We start from the raw sequence: 15,732 nt of genomic DNA on the forward strand, positions 1-15,732 counted from the left end.
TTACGGTTATTGCACATCCAGTGTCATATGCGTTAAGTTTGTCCATAACATGTACATAAATTACAGTGTTTTGAGTTTATCCATTAGACCTTGCAATCCTTCTCGTGCATTTTCATTTAACACAGTCATGCATACATCGAGTACTTTTGGCACAAGAGTGTGACACATTTGAATGTGCAGCACCTACGGGAGTTGCGTGCAGGTGGAGGTGTGCAACAGGTCGACGAGTGGGGCAGTGTTAATGGTTATGTATCTGTGGCTGGCGCAGAAGTGTTTTATGTTGCAATGTCTTTCTCCCTGAGCCACGTCACGAATGTCTCCCAGATATCTTTTGGGCGGGATGCCATGGGCTTAAGGTCCCAGAACTCAGCCAGTTGCTCCTGACAGTAGGAGATGTTTTGCACCCAAGTATCTATTTTGGGGGTTTCTTGGGGTGCCCCAGTGTATGGCCAGTCTACGTTTAGCAAGTAGCAACATCATAGCCCTGAGTCTGCGTTTCTCAGGTGGGATCTCCTCTACATAACCCAAAATGGCTACCAGCGGTGTGCATTTCAATGAGACACCTGTGACCGCATAAATAATTGCATATACCCCTTCCCAGAATTGGGCTATGGATAGGCAGGTCCACGCGACATGCAGGAAAGTTGCATTCTCTTGCTTACATTTGCAGCAGTCCGCTTTTGGGTGTAGTCCTATTTTGTGTAATTGCAGGGGAGTGCGATAAACCAAGTGTACAAATTTAAAGTGAATAAGTCTCAACTTGTAGTTTGGGGATAAATATCTAAGCTGGGAGGAGCAGAATGACCATTGTTCATCTGTAGGTGATTCATTGAGGTCCACTCTCCACTATGCTAGAGCCTTTGGGGCGACAAAGGGGGTGTTTGATTGCGTTAGGTTGTATAACCTGGTAATCAATTTACGAGGAGACGGGGTGACTAGTATGTGTTCAAGTGGCACCATTGTGGCAGGGGCTGATGGAAAAGAGGGGTGCAGTGTTTTGCAGGTAGATCTGAGTTGATAGTGTAGGAGTAATTCTAAAATCGGTACTGGATTACCTTCTTGATTTTGTGGTGTCTCCCGGAAAGTATCCTGCAGGTAGAGGTCACCTAATGTGGTTAGGCCCACGGCGCAGGCGTGTGCAATGGTACCTTTGTCCTGTAGAACAGGGAAGAGTGGGTGATATGGAAGTGGGGTGGAGGGTGCATATAGCAATGGGGCTTCAACGCGCTTCCTTAGACCCTCCCAGGCCCAACGCAGTGTCTCGACTGTATTCACCTCACCGGTTTTTCTATGATAGGGCTTGTATAGTGCGACATTGCAGTGGGACAGGATCTGCCATATCTTTCTCAATTGCCACGTGCAGTTGAAATGGGATGGGAGGCACCCAGAAATGGTGGTATTGGGCCTGTGCACACAGTGCATAGAGTTCGAAGTCAGGAGCTCCCAGCCCTCCCCGTGAGAGCGGATGCGTCAGCAGCTCTGAACCCACCCATGGCTGCCTCCCAGTCCACACCAGGGCTATTATAATGGAACTGAGAGATTTGAAAAAGGCTTGAGTTAGGGGGATGGGGATATTTGCAAATAGATATAGGAGCTTGGGGAGGACAATAATTTTTGTCATGGCTATTCTACCAGCAAGGGACAAGGGCAGAGCCGACCAAAACTTTGATTTGTGCTCCAGCCAGTCTAGCAACTGACCAAAATTCATGCGCAAGATTTCTTGCATGTCTCTGGTCAGCCACACACCCAGGTATTTTACCGCGCCATCAGCCCATGTGAGCGGGAATTCTAGTTTGGTTTCTAGTGGGGCGTCAGTTAAGGGCAGGAGTGACAATTTAGACAAGTTGATTTTTATGCCAACATTCCACCAAATTGGAGAGCCATTATTACATCCAATGCTAAAAAGGTGTTTGATAACACCAGACCGGATTTCATGCTGAAGGCTTTACAATTGTAGGACTTTGGCACCAAAATGTTACCCTATTTAATACTACTTTACACGTCTCCCAAAACATCAGCATTGGAAATTGTATACAGTCATCTTATTTTTCCCTCAAAAGAGGAACAAGACAAGGTTGTCCCATTTTCCATTTACCTTTCATACCTTCTCTAGAATCTTTCATTAGAGAAATTTTGTAGATTCAATGCTATGACTGAATATGAGTTCACTGATGAGGAAGTAAGCGTTTCTGTCTATGTGGGTGATTTGTTACTATAAATTTATTATCCATACTCTTCCATCCAAACATTTTTTTAGGATCTGCACCCAGTCAGTCAGTCACATACTTTTAATCGATAATTTAAAATCATAAAAAGACATGAATACAATATTAATCACATTTGTGCAAATCCAACATTAAAATAGATTAAAATTTCCTAAAAAAATCCATTCTAGATACTACACATAAAAATAGCGATCAATTCCATATACAGTAAGCTAAAAATAAATCACTTCAGCATTCATAAACAAACTGCAGCTCCCAATGGGCTTACTCTATTCTTTGTTTTATTGATCCGCACGGCTGCCACTAGGAAATTTGCAACATGAAAAATAATCCGGGGACTGCTCAACAGTTGCAGATAAATAAGTGCTGGCCTAACCTGGACAAACCCTGCATCCCTTAACACTGGAAACAGATACTTTTTCCTAATGTCTGAGTAATACTCGCAGAACATGACAAAATGCAAAGTATTTTGTAATGAAAAATTGTCACACTTGCAGGGCTCAGCATTATCCGGTAATCCCCATTTAGGAAAATCTCCCAGAGAGAGATGAATTAAGTTAAATCTGAATCTGGTTAGCAGATACCTATGAAAGGGGCGTGTAACTGTCTTAAGATAATGCTCCAAACCTGGATCTGCACCCTTTTTCTATTGTCTCTGATTTTTAATTATATATTGACATATTTAAAGCCATGCCATTGAACAAACACTGCTTAAAAGGATTAAAGACTATGGATTTGCTTGGAATAAGACTATAATTTAGAGCCAAATGTACGACCCTTTACTGCGGCCGTAAACGGGAGAACCTCCTGTTTGCAGACTCAATAAAAGGGTAATAGAATGTACAAATGCTATTTTGCGAGTCACTGACTTGCAAAATAGCATTTGCGACTCTCGCTATTAAGAAGGGGTCTCCCTTCATAATAGCGAGTCAACATGCTCTGTACTAGTGTTTTGCGACCGCATTTACAACTGCAAAACACTCGCAGTTTACCACCTACTTCAAGTAGGTGGTAAACCACTCGCAATGGGGAAGGGGTCCCCAGAGGACCCCTTCCCCTTTGTGAGTATGTTGGAAAATATTTTTTAAGAGCAGGCAGTGGTCCCAGAGACCACTGCCTGCCCTTAAAAAAATGAAACTGAACAGTTTGGGACCTTATATGTATTTAGCTATGCAGCACATTAGCCTGGGTGCTGAAACATCTACTGTTCTTTAACTTGGAGGGAAAGTAAGCACCAAACTGTGTGACACGCCAGGTATCGGTACACATGGAGAGAAATATTGTCTTTCAGCTGGAAATGGTATGTTTTCAATATAAAAGCAGGGCCTTCGGTTGTCATATCACTCAAAATACAAGATTTGAAAAAATTATTATTGTCTCCGGTTGCTTGTGGAGGACAATGTCTATGGACTGGAATCTAGAGAATACTAAAGTGATTCTGGTTTTGTACTGACCTCTGCTGGTCGTTTTCTATCAAGAAAGTTAAATAGAGTCAATTGCCAAAACAATTAAAAAAAATAAAGTCCCTCAGCAGAAAGCAATTGTGGTATTTTACTGACCTCTGCTGGCCGTTTTCTATCAAGACAGTTAAATAGAGGCAGTTGAACAGAAAAAAGTCCCTAAGCGGAAGCAGACAAGTCCTAGGGCAGATCTCCAGAGCCCACAAAGTACACACACATGTAAGTATATACTAAAGCATATATACTAAAGTATATACTAAAGTATATACAAGAGGTCTCGAATGCTCGACCTAATAAATGTATTGGTGAGTGAGATTCCATGATTTTTTTTTGTCATATATATGATTCATTAAGAGCAATTATTAGGCAGACTTCGCATTATCCTTCAGTTCTAGAAGTACAGAGCAAAGCAGCTCATACTCACAATTTTTTGGGGGAAATTAAAGCTTCCTACAGGTAGCAAAAGCTTATAATATATGTCAAGAACAAACCTCAAATTAATTTTGAATTGCCATGTGAAGAAGATCTAGAACATCACCTTCCTATTTCAACCTGGGATAAAATATGGCGCAAGGGCCATTTGACCTCCTGATCATCTATCACAACACACACTTTTTCTACAATAAGTTATTTCTGACACCTAACTCTCTCTACAAGATGGAAGTTTTAGAAGCTGGCACATGCCTGTCTTGAGGCAACCAAACTATTGATATATTACATATGTTTTATGATTATCATACAGTTAAAACATTGTATTCTTTTATATATGAATTGTCTTTTAATATGTCTATTATGTCTTTTATGATGTGAATCGAATAAAGACTAATTGACTGACTGATTATCATACAGTTAAAACATTTTAGATGCAAATACAGAGTAAGATAATTAAAACATGCTATTAATCTACATTTCAGCAAACTATATATTATTCTTTGAGTAATTAGTGACACATAGTCTGCTAGTCTCATAAATGGTAAATTTGCACATATTATGTTATGAGGTCCCAACCTATCACAAAAAGCAATGTGAATATGCATCAATATATTAAAATTGTACTACAGACAGTGTGAAACAGGCTTCAGCAAAATTAATTAGTGTTTAGGATAAAAGTGCTTTCAAATTATATATTTTAAAAATTTGTGACCAGACTGTACACAATAGCAACATTTTTATGTGTCCATTGAAAAGTTGCATTGTAGAAACTCATCTGATAACACCCTTACATTACCTCTCAAAAAGAATATATCTTTGTTACCACGAAGCTTCAAGTGACTACCTCAATTGATGTTTCTACTGGCTCCCAAGCAGCCTTTACATATGGTGATTAACCAATTGCGGATATTTACTTTTCTTTCAGGTAGCAGGCACCCTGGTGATAAGGCCTGTTTTTCTTCAGCTCTCTGTCCCTGCCTAAGATTCACAGCATAGGAGACTAGTCTCCTCTTCACTTTCAGCCAGAGGTGTCTCAAGGTCTGCATTAACGGTTAAGAGATGGTTGTTTCGTAACAACGAGCACTGGAAAAAAGCTAATAGGTCTTGTCTTTGGGACTTAGGCTTTGCCAATGGCTTTTAGCCTTCCTGCACAGCATCCGCGAAGCTGCGCAGCACGGCTAAAGAATTTTAAAAAGAGCCTTTGGCTCATTTTGTAGGCACCCACACCACAAATGAATAATCGGTTACTAAAAAGACAATGTAGGAAAGAGGTTTTGTTTTAAACTGGATGGGGAAGCAATACAGTGGCAGGAGTGGGAGGAAGTGGCACGAGGATGGAAGTAACAAGGGGTGCATGTGAGGGTAAAAGCAACATGAGGGCCACAGTTAGGGAAGCAACACAGAGGGTGCAAGTGGGGAAAAGAAGACGACGGGGGAGAGAGCAAAATGGAGCACTGGGCGGAGTAAACAGGCAAGAGAGCAATATGGAGCGAACTGGGGTAGAAGCAAGGAGGAAGAAGTGCATGAGGACGAGTGCACCATAGAGGGAGTGGGGAGAAATGCATGGGTGACAAAGACCAACACGGAGTGCAGGGGCAAAGAAGTACATGAGGGAGATAGCTGGGACAACATTTGCCCTCGCATGGAGTGCTTAACCCAAAACAAAAAGTAGTGCTTGAAAATCAAGTAGTGCAACCATAAAAGTAAGCCAATCAAAAGAGATTGTAAAAAGGCTATTCTCAATGGGAGGGACAGACACAAGATTGACAATGTTGGATACAAATACGAAGCAAATAAATGAGAGTGACGGGAAAGCCAGCCAATGATAAGGTACAGGCAGGCTCCAAGCCCCTGTATGTTCTTGGTAAGCTCACAATATGTTTTTTGTAACTGTCTAGTTGGCGAGACCTAAAAAGCAGGGGAACAGTTTTTGTAAAATAAAAAAGCATGGACACATTAGTTCCCATTGGTCCGGTCCACTTTGACCTCTGTTTACATGTGGAATTTCCTTGCTAGCATTAGAGCCCCTGCCACCCTTTCTGAGCAGGACACAGGGCCCAAGCAACAAGGGGCAAGATGTGTGGTTTTTCTTCTTTTGTTTACACAAAGGGGTGGATAGCCTTCTTTGGGCCTTAAGCTTATGAGTGATTGTCCAGTGACGTGCGTGGAGGAAACAGTCTGCAGGTATCATTGGTACTGCAGGTGTAGTGGCACCGTGACCTAGAGGCATGATGCACTAGCTACCTAGTTACCTTCCTAGCTTACATTAGGGCTTGATACACCTTTGCTGTGCCAGTGTTGCTTTGGTCAACAGATCAATGGCCCAAGGTAGAGAAATAGTGAAGCAAAAGAGACACCTTAGCTCGGGCCTCAGAGAGATGATGGGGGGGAGATGCGCAAAGTGGGGACCCAAGTTTTTAACAAAAGGCAGAAGAAGTAGCTACTTGCAAGAAAGTAGCTAGCGGCTATCATTACTGAAGCAGGCGCATCACAATTATGACTGTCTTACTTTACAAAAATGTCTTCTGGCTCATATTCCTTATAAGCATTGAGTCAAGGGCTCACCTGCCGTTTTGTTTCTGAAAGGGACAGAGAGCCCCTGCCAAGATTGGAGCGATGTCTGGTATGGGGGTGGAAGTGGTGAAAGAGGAAGATGAAGAAGAGATTGCCTACTACTCATGGTCACAGCTATAAATAGTGCAACCGGTGCAGTTGCAGGGGGGCTCACCAGTGTGAGGGGCTTACACAGGGCTTTAAGTGGAATGAAAAAACTGGGGAGGGGTCTCTCAAAGGGGCGTGGCTGATGTAATTAAGGGTGTGTCTTAAAACACCTAAGCTAAAAATCTGTGTTTAGCATAGTATGCCGCCCGACTGGTATTTCGCTGCTTCTATCACTGCACCCAGATATATAATACAACAAGTAACATTACACCTACAACAAGCCAGGAGTGTTGGCTTTGCCAATGGTTGTTAGTTGCATAAGATAAATAAGCAACAACTATGGCTTTGTTCGTTGTTTATAATATTGAAAATGCTTCAGTTCTGAAATGGTGAGACTGTGCAAGAACTTGAAGTTACCCCAAAGGCAGTGATTGGTGGCACTGTTCCAGAGTAAGGATTGTTTCCACCCCCAAGGGTGAGGGCGAAAATGGTGAGCCCGAAAGTGACCCGTCTCAGCACCTGCTTTTCAGAACTGCCGGTGCTCAGCACTGGCAAGACCCTGCCCACTTAAAGCCCTGGGCTTACAACATCCTGATTATGGGGGACAGTGTTTGTTGGTCAATTTTTGTTTTTCTGCATGTGTTATTTTATGTCTCGCATTTAGAGGTGATTATGAGCTACAAAAAAAGACTACTTCTGGAGTGATCTCAGAAAGAGCAAGCGCAACTTCACCACACGCCCCGGCATGTCCTCTGCTCGGCACCTCCCACTCACCCATTCCTTGCCATGACGTTTTGGAGCGGGTGCCCGATTTTGCTTAGTGGGGCTCATAGCCAAAACAACCCTCTAATTCAAAATCCTTTGCTTGGCTACCCATATGCCATGCAACATGTTGTGACTGGTAGGCATCTGCTAAGAATTACGCAGTAGTACCAAGTGGCAACAAGTTGTGTAAATAGTAGTGATAGTCCTTCAATCGCTGTAATTGGACGAGTACATAATAAAAATCTCTTTATAATGTACATAAGGTGTATTGGTAAAGCACGCATTCACATAACGGGTATTTGTAAAGCACACGTTCACTCTTGGGGCATCTTGGCTGCTGAGTAAAGAGGTCCGCCCCCTGGTGTCGCTGCGCGGAAGTGCTCCCGCGCCAGCGTAGCGTCTCGCGCTGCAGACACATGGAGTTCCGCAGTGAAAGCTGATGTCTTGCCTGCCTCTCATTGAGGAGTTACAGGAGAGAAGGGCCACGCCGTCCCCTTTACAGATCGATGAGTCACCCTACAGCTATCCCACAACTATGCACGCCAGTCTCAAACGGGCAGTGGGTTTCTTCCTCAGAGAGCAACTTCTCTCCCGTCATGGTCATTCCTCGCAGGCTCCCGTAGGGACAGGTTGTACCTCCGCAGACAAAGGTAATTGGACGGAACCATCTTCTACTTTTCCCTCTTTGACAGGACAGAAATATTCATTTTACCATTTCAGCTGGTGGTGATGTGAGAAAATGTACTTGTGCAAGGTTGTTCTTCCATTCAGGATATCGCGCGGTATTAAATATTGTAAAGACATTGGTGAGTGATGATTTTCACAATTAATTGGCCCTTTTGTCCGTTTATACACGCGTTCTATTGACTCTTAATCTTATCCAAATGTTGCATAAAATGGTGTATGTACGGCCTGCTCATATTTGTTATTTAATGAAGGGATTGCTCAGCATCATGTTTTAGATTCTGGTTTACAGAAACCATCTATTGTGTTTTTTATTTTTTGCATATTTATTTAGCGCGAACTCGACCCGAAGGTATTGGAGCGCTTTACATGAGCACCGTATTTACATTACACAGCCAGGCACGGGGAGATTAAGTGATTTGCCCAGAATCACAGGATGTGGACGCGACCTCGAGGCTCGAACCCTAGTTTCCAGCACCAAAGTCGGCAGTTTAGCCGACGGACCGCATCCTTGTTGACCGCATTCACAGTCAGGGTCACTGGAATTAAGTAATTGTGTGGTCACGGCGTTATGGATTGACCACATTTGCCACATAATCCACCATCCACAGCATGATTTGCAGATTAAAAGCAATGTTTTTACCTCCAAAGGACCAAAGTTACTAAAACAAGTACCTCCTGTGGTATCGAGTGATGCCAGACCCTTTACAAAGGTTAACCGGTCTCATTTAGCTTCTGATGGCTGTATAACCGGTATTAATGAGGTCAATCTTTTGCCCAGACAGTATTAATGTGTGTTAAAATGCCAAAATACTGGATGAAATAATAATACCACAGAAAATGCTACATTATGCTGCATCATTTAACCTTTCTTGACGAATCATATAGTCAGCTCTACGGCATAATAGGGAGCCATGAAAACAAACTGATTTCTTAAAGATTTACCCTGTGGACACCCACGGTTACAATGTGTTCACAGTTACATGTGCCGACTGTATTGTTTAGCACTATGGAATGTGGAAACCTTAACACATGTCTATGTTGTGACAGTTGTTATTTCTGATGATCTAATGTCTGGAATCAGGGAATTCATTTGCACAATGCAAGTGCAGAACATATTATAAGAACGAAAGGGCCAATCAACCATAGGGTTCAAGCGGTAGACAGCCAAGGCAGGCGGGTCTTGAGACGAAAGAGCTGCACGCAAGGTTTGAATCATTCTCAGAGCTGTGTGTGGTATCTTTTCCCTCCAGCCCCTGTCATCTGCTCAACCTTGGCCAAAGCTCAAAGGAATCCAAGGTGGAAGCAATGTGTTCCAGATGAAGGCAATATAAGGTCCACTTGGCGTCAGCGGTGTGAGCAGAAGGGCGACCACTGGCTTTGGAGTGAGTCTTGCTTCTGAGATTAGTCTTGTCTGTTGCGGGGCACCGGAGGCTAGCCTTCCACCTGCCATTACTCCTGCCTCCCCCTTCGACTCATTTCAACAGCCAAGAAACACTGCTTCAAGGTAAATCTCTGGATCAGAATAATTGAAGGTTTTTTTAAGGATGTAATTGTTTTTATGCATGTTGCTGTTCTTCAGAACAAGCAATTATTGTTTGAATTTTGCTGATATGCATTTTTGGTATCTATTTGACTACGAATTTTTGGTCACTCAACTGAAAAAACAAGCAAGCAAGGGAAACGGCTAATAAACATAGACTGGGAAATATAGTGGGTGTGGGGTTTTAAGCATTTGGCTGATGTAGCCATGATAGAGTGCAGCAACAAAGGATGTTCTGTAGGTGCAGTGGAACATTTAGTGAAATAAATATGAGAGAATACTGCAGGATCATATTTTTACTCAAAGTTAGTAAAAGTGGGTTTGCTAAATGATTTGGTCTGTTTTCACAAGGAGGCAGCGTTTGCGCGTAGCAGCGATGAAGATCTTGTGGCCCTTGTTGTTTGTGATGGCGCTGGAAGGGGTGGTGTCACAGAGCAAGCGCAACCTCAAGCTGAGCTCAAAGTCTCCCAACCGCAAAGGCCCTCAACCCGGTGGAGACACAGAGTACGCGGCCAATGCCAAGGAGGTTGTTCCCGCAGTCCCACCCCAAGTGGACAGTGCCATGGCTCCTCAGTCTGGGAATCCTTTCCAACGACCAGCTGATGACATGAAGCTTTCGTTTCTAAAAAACACTTTGGTGACCTGCAACGATGGGACCGCAGCTGGGTAAGAGCTAACATTCTTGTCGTTCTGTTATGTTTAAGGTGATTTACTTCATACCATATGTTCATCTCACTCCTAATCACCATTTGCAGGTTCTATTTACGCGAAGCCAAGGGGAGCAAACGCTGGCTCATATTCTTAGAAGGTAGTGTGTACTGATGGGCAAACTAAAAATTGTATGCTGTTAAATACTTTGTATACCTAATTGCATGCTGTTGGGTGATTTGTTATGCACTGATTCATACACCAAATTGTAAGATATTTATGACTGTGTATTGCTTTGAGTACCAAATTGCATGCTTTTGGGTGATATGCTGCATACTGATTTGTATACTAAATTGCATGCTTTTGGCTGATTTATTGTGTACTGATGTGCACGCTGTATTTTATTCTTGTGAGTGATTTGTTTTGTACTGATATGTTGACTTGCATCCATGCAGTTAGGTGATTTGTTGTGCACTGAATTATGTACCAAATTGTATGCTGTTGACTGACTGATTGTGCACTACCTTGTACGCTCATTGATATGATGTTGGGTGATTTGGGTTGTGTTATATGCCACCAGGGCAACATCACAGCACGGGCAGTCGTGATTAAAAGACGCAGTGATTCAATGAACGACTGACTGTGGGACAGCAGCCCCAGATACTATCTATATGTTGTATCATTTTGTTGGAAACGAGATCTGCCTGGTAGCTGAACGTATGAACCCCTTCCTTGCACATTGTTCTGAACAGAGATTGTTGTTTTTGCCCAGGTGGATTATTTTGCTTTAGCAAAGACACGTGTGACATGAGATACAAAAGCAGCCGCAGCCTTATGAGCTCTTCTGAATGGAGTCAAACAAGAAAAGGTGCTTTTCTATTTTTTTTTTCTTATATGCCCATTTTATAGATTTGAATTAAGCTGTGTGCTTTTTTTGTTAGGGGTGGGTTAAATGCAATTTCCGTTTTTCACCGGCAGGTTCGGGCATTTTGTCAGCCCAAGCGGATGAAAATCCTTATTGGTGGAACGCCAACGTAGTGTGAGTATTGAGACCTTTCTATCATGGTTTTTCAAAAATGCACGTGCATTTGCTCTACTTTCTGTGCTATAAATACTACCAACACTGAAAGACGTAGCAGAGCTCCTTTCAACGTATAAACAACATTGGCAAAGCCAGTTGGCTTGGCTTGTATTTCGAATCCTGATTAAAACATTAAAAAAGAGTCTGCTCCACTGAAATAAAAAAAGCACTTTCTTTTTGTATGGATATGTGATGCTAAATAGTCCTCTGTACACTGTAATGCAAGCACTCCATAGGCAAAGTCATACACCAAATAGCCAATAGCAAGAAGTCAGACAACAATACTCCATTGGCTGGAGCCAAAGCCCTCTATATGGGTATTTTAAAGAATTCATAACAATAGGTCACCAAGCACCAGTGCTGTCAGGTGACACCTACAAATTGAACCAAAGAAGGAAGGTGGCTGGGTTAGAGAGTGTGAGAATGAAGGGGATAACCCCATTCAAAATTGACTGCAAATTAAAAAAAATATACCATCTTCTCCCCCAAACAATCTATATTTTTGAATATGATAAAAGTATTGGGATCAAATGCGTGACGCTTATTTGGAGCGGTATTCCAGTATTAAGCCGTGATGGGAGGCTAACACTGTAAGCCCTGGAGTTCATGGCATGCGTGTGTGAAACAGCTGTGAGAGCGACTTTTTTACCTGCACCCACAACAAAACATGAAATGATATGCTTGTTTTTCCAAACTTAGAGAGTACTTCATATAATGATAGGTATTCAAGACATTCTGCAGCTGGTCACACATTTGCTTTTCTTCTTTCCCCATACCACCTGGTTATGTGTAGGTATGTTCCCTACTGCTCGAGTGATATGTGGAGCGGGACGCTGGCCAAATCCGGCCAAGGTATGTACCCTGCACAACTGCACAATTCCATGGCATTCTTCTGTGAAAAGTCTGTTCAAACACATACATTGTGTTTCTTCTAGCTGAATATGCCTTCATGGGCTCCCTTATAATCCAGGAGGTCATCAAAGATCTGGCTCCGAAAGGAATCAAACAAGCCAAGATTGTGATGCTGGCCGGGGTTAGGTAAGAGTTGCGCTGAATTGTGTTGTTGAGGTCACATTCTAAATGATTCAACCTGTTGGCCATTGCCTACCACTTCTCAGGTTTCTATTCAAGTGGTAGGTACCATTGCTTCCATGGCAGAAAATAGGTCCAGGTGGCCTGGTGCCATCACAGATTTGTATTCTGTCAATTTGAGATGAACGTACGCACAATGAATCTACATTGAAATCACTAGCATGGTTGGGGGTTATCTGGCATGGATATGACCCCATAGGACTCACAATGCGCACCCCTACTCTGTGGCGATTTAGGGTAACATACATTGAAAATCTTTTTAGTGACTTTTCCCAAATCACTTCTGTACAGCCTCATGCTACCTGAATCTGCCAGACCATGTTGTTGTGTCACTGTAACATTCACAACACTATTTGTTCATATTGTAACAGGTTCTTCCCTGTTTATATATATTTTTTTCTCCAAAGCAGTGTAAATAGTTATCATTGTTTTATGTTGCTCTTGAAAGTGTTTCTTTTTCGAGGCATTTCAATATGTTTCAACAGGAAATGCTCGGTTAGCATAAATACATATTTTTGTATGTAATAAGGTCGCCTTTCTAAGGGTCATATTTATTGTATTTGCTTTTTAAACCTGGGTCTTAACCTAGTTTACTGGGTAATAAATAGCCAAAGTGCTTCTCTGTAAGGTGGATATCTCCTATGGATAACTTATCCCTAGCAATCTCCCACGTTTATCCCGTGAAAAACAGAAAAGCTGCCATCATTTAGAAACGTGGAATTCTGGAAAGAAAATGTGACAAATGACTTAACTAAAGATTAGGTATATTTCAAATTCAACGATGAGTGATTTCTTGTTGCTAGGGTAACCACCATTCCAGGTCATTATGGACATTGTCCCCAGTCCTGAAGTTTTCACCCACAAATCATTATTTTCAGGTGTGGTAATCGAATTGGTTCAGTGGATATATAAACAGTGCCACAATACCCACCAAACATGCGGTTATCAGATGAAAGACCAGAACTATAAACAGTGTTGTGAAGTCCTGGAACGAGGTGGTTGCCATAATTGTGGCAACATACCAAACTGTCACTTCAGAGATAGGGTGTATTAGCCCACGTGAAAATTAGCACAAGGCAACTTGCACATATGTTATCTGCCCATGTGCAAGTTACCTACCCCGTTCTATGTGCCCACATGCTTTTGACAGGTAAATCCTGGTGAGTATCTTCTTGCAAACAGTGTGAAGCTCCAATGTGTGCACCTCGGAACCTGAACGGGTGCCCCAAGGTGCATGTATCTGAACATCCATGAGTGTGCCTCGGCACAGAAATTAAAATGTAGGGGTATTTGTCAACACAAACTCCCTCCGCATTTAAAATGCTGGAATCCTGCTGGCAAATAGTGCACACAGTAAGCAATTCTCACATTGGAAGAAAGCGTATATGGAAATAGCACATTGGAAAATTCTGCCCAATTTGAGAGTTTGCATCTGAAACTGAATTGGCAACAAGTTTGTAACCAGGCCTTTGTTGGAAACAAAGGGCCAGATGTACGACGTGATTTTGCATGTTTAAACGAGTTTGCGAACCCGTTTGTGCATGCAAAATCACTGTTGGTCATGTACAAGTCCTAAATAGCGAGTCGCAATTTATTTGCGACTCGCTATTTAGGAATTGTGATTCGCAATTAGGAAGTGGCGTTCCCTTCCTAATTGCATCCGCAATGCTATGTGTTAATGTTTTGTGACCGCAACTGCGGTCGCAAAACACTCGCATATTACCACCCTCTTCAAGAGGGTGGTAATGCAGTCGCAATTTGGAAGGGGCCCCCAGTGGACCCCTTCCACTTTGTGACTGTCTCTAAAAATATTTTTTAAGGGCAGGCAGTGGTCCCAGGGACGACTGCCTGCCTTTAAAAAATGAAACGAGAATGTTTCTTTTTTTTTTTAAATGCGTCCAGTTTTCCTTTAAGTAAAACGGGCAGCATTTTTAAAAAAAAGCTGCTTTATTAAAAAGCAGTCCCAGGCATGGTGGTCTGCTGAGCCCAGCAGGCCACCATCCCTGGGAGGCCTGGCATTCCCAATGGGCTCGCACATTGCAAGAGGCTCATCAAAATTTATGAGCCTCGCAATTTGCGACCCCATTGGGTATCGCAAAACAGTGTAAAAACACTGTTGTACATTTCATTTAGTGCCTCGCAATTTACGACTTGCAATGAGTTGCGAATTGCGAAGCGCTAAATGAAAGGGTCGTACATCTGGCCAAAGATTCTTATCTCTAAATATGTAAACAGACTTGTCTTCTGAACACTTTTGTGTTCTGCATTTAAGGCGGCCTAGGATCCACAAGCCCATATAAATAAAATGTTGCTGGGCCCTGGGCTCCAAGTGCAGTAAAAGTTGTCACCCATGTTTAAGTCTCTTCGGATCTGATTCACAAAGGGCCTCTGCACTCGTGGTGGAAGCCCCACAGTCACTGGAGAATCTACGCACTCGGGCAGAATCACCGCAATGAGAATTCTCATTGTGGCAATTCCCCCCCCAAGTGGGGAGCATCCCCCACAACTGCGGTGCCTCCGCTACGAGTGCGGAGGTCCTCTGTGAATCAGGTCCATTGTTTATAAGGATGCTCCTAGAAGAGTTGTTCTATATTATGTAAAATTCATATTTAGTAATGCTTCTGACTTTAGTCATGTTAATGAAGATGTGTGTATTGTACTAGCACTTTTTAGGGAGTGATTGGTTTAGGGGGTTAAAGCAAGGAGCATGTGATGTAAGTACCTTGACAATATATATATATATATATATATATATATATATTCACTTAAAAAACCATAGGTTTCACACATGTTATAGTTAGCTGGACATTTCACTCGTAAAAAACCAATGAAATTCCCCCGTTATAGTTAGTGCAGGCAACTATAACTCACGCGACCGCAATCCTCTGCTGATGACGTCAGATATTACATCACTGATGACATATGTGTCTTTATGAAAAATAAATATTTGTAATATATGTATATCTAAAGATTAATGGAAGAAGACATGGGTAAATAAGTGTCTAAATACAGTGATGTAATATCGGACGTCATCAGCAGAGGATTGCGGTCGCGTGAGTTATAGTTGCCTGCACTAACTATAATGGGGGAATTTCATTGTTTTTTTACGAGTGAAATGTCCAGCTAACTATAACATGTGTG

The 15,732-nt window shown here is 42.4% G+C and overlaps 1 protein-coding gene and 1 long non-coding RNA gene across 2 annotated transcripts in view; one reads left to right on the forward strand and one right to left on the reverse strand.

Annotated features, from left to right (window-relative positions):
- Positions 1 to 15,732, reverse strand: part of LOC146796325 (uncharacterized) — a 213,774-nt gene that overhangs the window by 110,411 nt on the left and 87,631 nt on the right. The gene's annotated exons all lie outside the window — the stretch shown is intronic.
- Positions 7,939 to 15,732, forward strand: part of LOC146796326 (palmitoleoyl-protein carboxylesterase notum2-like) — an 81,184-nt gene continuing 73,390 nt past the window's right edge. Inside the window, exons 1-8 of the mRNA XM_085628851.1 lie at positions 7,939 to 8,193; positions 9,481 to 9,734; positions 10,122 to 10,436; positions 10,526 to 10,578; positions 11,191 to 11,286; positions 11,397 to 11,457; positions 12,293 to 12,351; positions 12,435 to 12,537. Of these exons, the coding sequence (XP_085484977.1) occupies positions 10,147 to 10,436; positions 10,526 to 10,578; positions 11,191 to 11,286; positions 11,397 to 11,457; positions 12,293 to 12,351; positions 12,435 to 12,537 (662 nt within the window). The 5' untranslated portion in view covers positions 7,939 to 8,193; positions 9,481 to 9,734; positions 10,122 to 10,146. The remainder of the gene's footprint in view (positions 8,194 to 9,480; positions 9,735 to 10,121; positions 10,437 to 10,525; positions 10,579 to 11,190; positions 11,287 to 11,396; positions 11,458 to 12,292; positions 12,352 to 12,434; positions 12,538 to 15,732) is intronic.

Source organism: Triturus cristatus, chromosome 10 (assembly GCF_964204655.1).
Source record: "Triturus cristatus chromosome 10, aTriCri1.1, whole genome shotgun sequence".
Taxonomy (NCBI): domain Eukaryota; kingdom Metazoa; phylum Chordata; class Amphibia; order Caudata; family Salamandridae; genus Triturus; species Triturus cristatus.